Raw genomic sequence first — 2,980 nt, forward strand, 5'->3', positions numbered from 1 at the left:
AATTGTAATATGGCTTGTTTTGAACAATTGATGTGAACATTTACACCGTCTTCTTTTTTACTTTCTTTATGAATACAAAAACAATGATTCTTGTTAGACTTATAAGGCACATGTTATACTACTCTATATAAAATACACTCATACTCATCTCCTACTGTAAGACAGCTTGAAATTGGGCACTTCACTGACAGAAGTAAATAATAAAACTTGTGATCATATGGGTAGTGGCAAAATCATTAATAATGCTCCAATAAATAAGAAAATGTAGCAGGATGCAAAAGTCACTGTGTAAATCCTCAGTGTCCATTTGTAATGTCAAAATGTCTCAGGAGACTCTGGCTCTTGCACATTCATGCATTGTAAGGCACCACAATTAAGGGAGTCAGCTTAAGTGCCTAAGGCTGAGGCCGGAGACATCTGGAGAACCAGTCAAAACATTGCAGAGCCTGCCATTGTTTTCTGATTCAAAACGGAACTGGCCAGTGGGGGAGAGAGAGAGAGTCCATAGCCACTGCTAAACATGATTTCCGTCTTTAGATTGTGTCCTAAACAGGATACAGGAGCATGACTGACTCACACCACTTGTTTTTTTGGCTACGAATGGACAACAACGTATTGGTCTCATTTTACCCCAAAACTCCCAGAACCCTTCTGAAGGAACTAATTCATTGATTTCTATGGCAATTATGTTTTTGATTTTTCTACTGCAGTTCATCAATAGCTTTGAGGGCTTAACTGGAGCTGAACATGGGACGCTGTGCACTTCTAAAGCCTGCTTCACCCTACATATGGACAGAGTGAGCTTTGATGTGGCACGTAAGAACTGTGTCCACAATGGAGGCTATCTGATGACAGTCAGAGACAGAGAAGAAGAGGATGTGCTACACTCAGTTCTCTCACAGATCCAAAGACAACGTCAGGACAGGCCACTTAAATTATGGATTGGATTAAAACTACACAAAGGAAACTGTGTGTTGTCTGACAAGACTCTCAGGGGGTTTGAGTGGGTATCTGGAGAGGAAGACTCCCACTACTCCAACTGGGAAAAAGAACCTACCGGCACCTGCACAGAGGAGAGATGTGTAAGGGTTCGTTACAATTCATCAGCTCAAAACCAAGTGAAATGGACAGCTAGATCTTGCAAAGTCCCTGAATTTTATGCCTGTAAGTTTTATTTTAAGGGAATGTGTAAACCGTTGGCTCTGCTGGGACCTGGAAAAATAACCTACACAGCACCCTTCTCAGAAAAGCCGCAAAGAAGTGAAATGAAATTATTTCCACTCGGAACATATGCTGATATTTTATGTAGTGACCAACAGTCTCACTACTCTGTGTGCATGGGGGTGGATGACATGTTTCACTGGAATGTCCCTGGTCCATTTTGCAAAATAGTAAAGCAAAATTGCACCGTCAGCAATGGTGGATGTGAACACCTGTGCCATCAAGACACGGATCAGGTTCAGTGCCTTTGCAAAGAAGGCTATGACCTGGATGAGGATGGACTCTCTTGCAGGATGAAAAACTTGTGTGGTGCTGACACCTGTGAGCACGAGTGTGTAATGGGGAAGTCAGGATATTTCTGCAAATGTTCACAGGGGTTCAAACTGGATGAAAACCAGCACAGCTGCTCTGAAATTGATGAGTGCCAGTTGCATGTCTGTGAGGATCATTTGTGTATAAATACGCACAACAGTTACACATGTGTGTGCAAAGATGGCTACGAAATGGTTGATGATAAATGTAGTGATGTCGATGAATGCACACAATCAAGATGTGAACATGCCTGCTTGAACAGTGTCGGATCCTACTCCTGTAGCTGCAATGAGGGTTTCTCTTTATCTCAAGATGGCCACTTGTGTACAGATATAAATGAATGTGTCAGCAATCGCTGTCAGTTCACATGCGTCAATACTGTAGGCAGCTTCTTGTGCACCTGCCCACAAGGCTTCTACCTGAAGACAGATGGACTGAATTGCGCTCCGGATGTGACAGAAACATCAGCTGCTTCATCAGATGACTCACCTGATGAGGAAACACAAGATAATGTTACAGAGTCTCTAGTCAGAACCACAGTGGAGCTCCAGCACCAGTCCCCTCACATTGATGCACCACGTCCAGGTTTGGTGAATGTTACGCACAGTGATCAGCAGAAAAACACATCCATGACCACAAGGGTTGCCAAGTCTGTTAGTTCCAAGGTGATTATCTGTGTCCTCGGTTCAGTCATTCCTCTGCTCGTACTAATCGCAGTGACTCTGACTATTGCAATCTTCCGATGCAATCGCTCCAAAAAAGAAGCCAAGAAAACCACCACTGCAGACGGCTACTGTTGGGTGTCCTCTGGTTTGGATCCACGTTTAGAGAAACTATACGAGTCTATTTTGACTGATGACCTATGACCTAACAGTGATGGATGAGACTGTTTTCATAAATTAGTGTGTTTATTTATGTAATTTATGATGTTGCAACCTCTCTGTTAGGAAAAATTTCAAGAAAAAAAAACTTTGTCCATCACATTTCTTTGACGTGGCTCACAAAGAAGACATAGTACACATATACAGTAGAAACATATTGGTTGTAGAAAAAACAAACAAAAAGGTAAAAATGTGGCTGTGAAAGTGTAGATATGTACAGGTGTTATTGGTGCCGAAGACTTGGGAAGTGGGTGTGAGGAGGTCTATTTATTGGCATCCATATGTTTTTAACTGAAAGAAATGTGTACCAGGATATAATGTTAAATGAGGGCATTTTAATGTTGTATTACCAGCTTTTTTTTGGTAAATTTTCATGTCATAGTTGACCGTTTATTTTCCTATAAGACTAATGTATGTACTCCCGTTCACTAAACATATGTAGACCTACTCTGGAGTGAAGTGAAACAAGTCACCTACTGGAACAGTAACATGTCGTCTTTATTGCATCATTCTGATGAAATCAGAAGAGGATACTGTATGTTTATCTTTCTCTGTGACAGGGCGGT

At 41.6% G+C, this 2,980-nt stretch overlaps 1 protein-coding gene across 1 annotated transcript; it reads left to right on the forward strand.

The window, feature by feature from the left end:
- Positions 1–591: 591 nt before the first annotated feature.
- On the forward strand, positions 592–2,680 carry cd93 (CD93 molecule). The gene has a single exon (XM_020623440.1). The coding sequence runs from the start codon at positions 678–680 to the stop codon at positions 2,397–2,399; it is 1,722 nt and encodes a 573-aa protein (XP_020479096.1). The 5' UTR covers positions 592–677; the 3' UTR covers positions 2,400–2,680.
- The last annotated feature ends 300 nt before the right edge of the window (positions 2,681–2,980 follow it).

Source organism: Monopterus albus, unplaced genomic scaffold (genome assembly GCF_001952655.1).
Source record: "Monopterus albus unplaced genomic scaffold, M_albus_1.0 scaffold300.1, whole genome shotgun sequence".
NCBI lineage: Eukaryota > Metazoa > Chordata > Actinopteri > Synbranchiformes > Synbranchidae > Monopterus > Monopterus albus.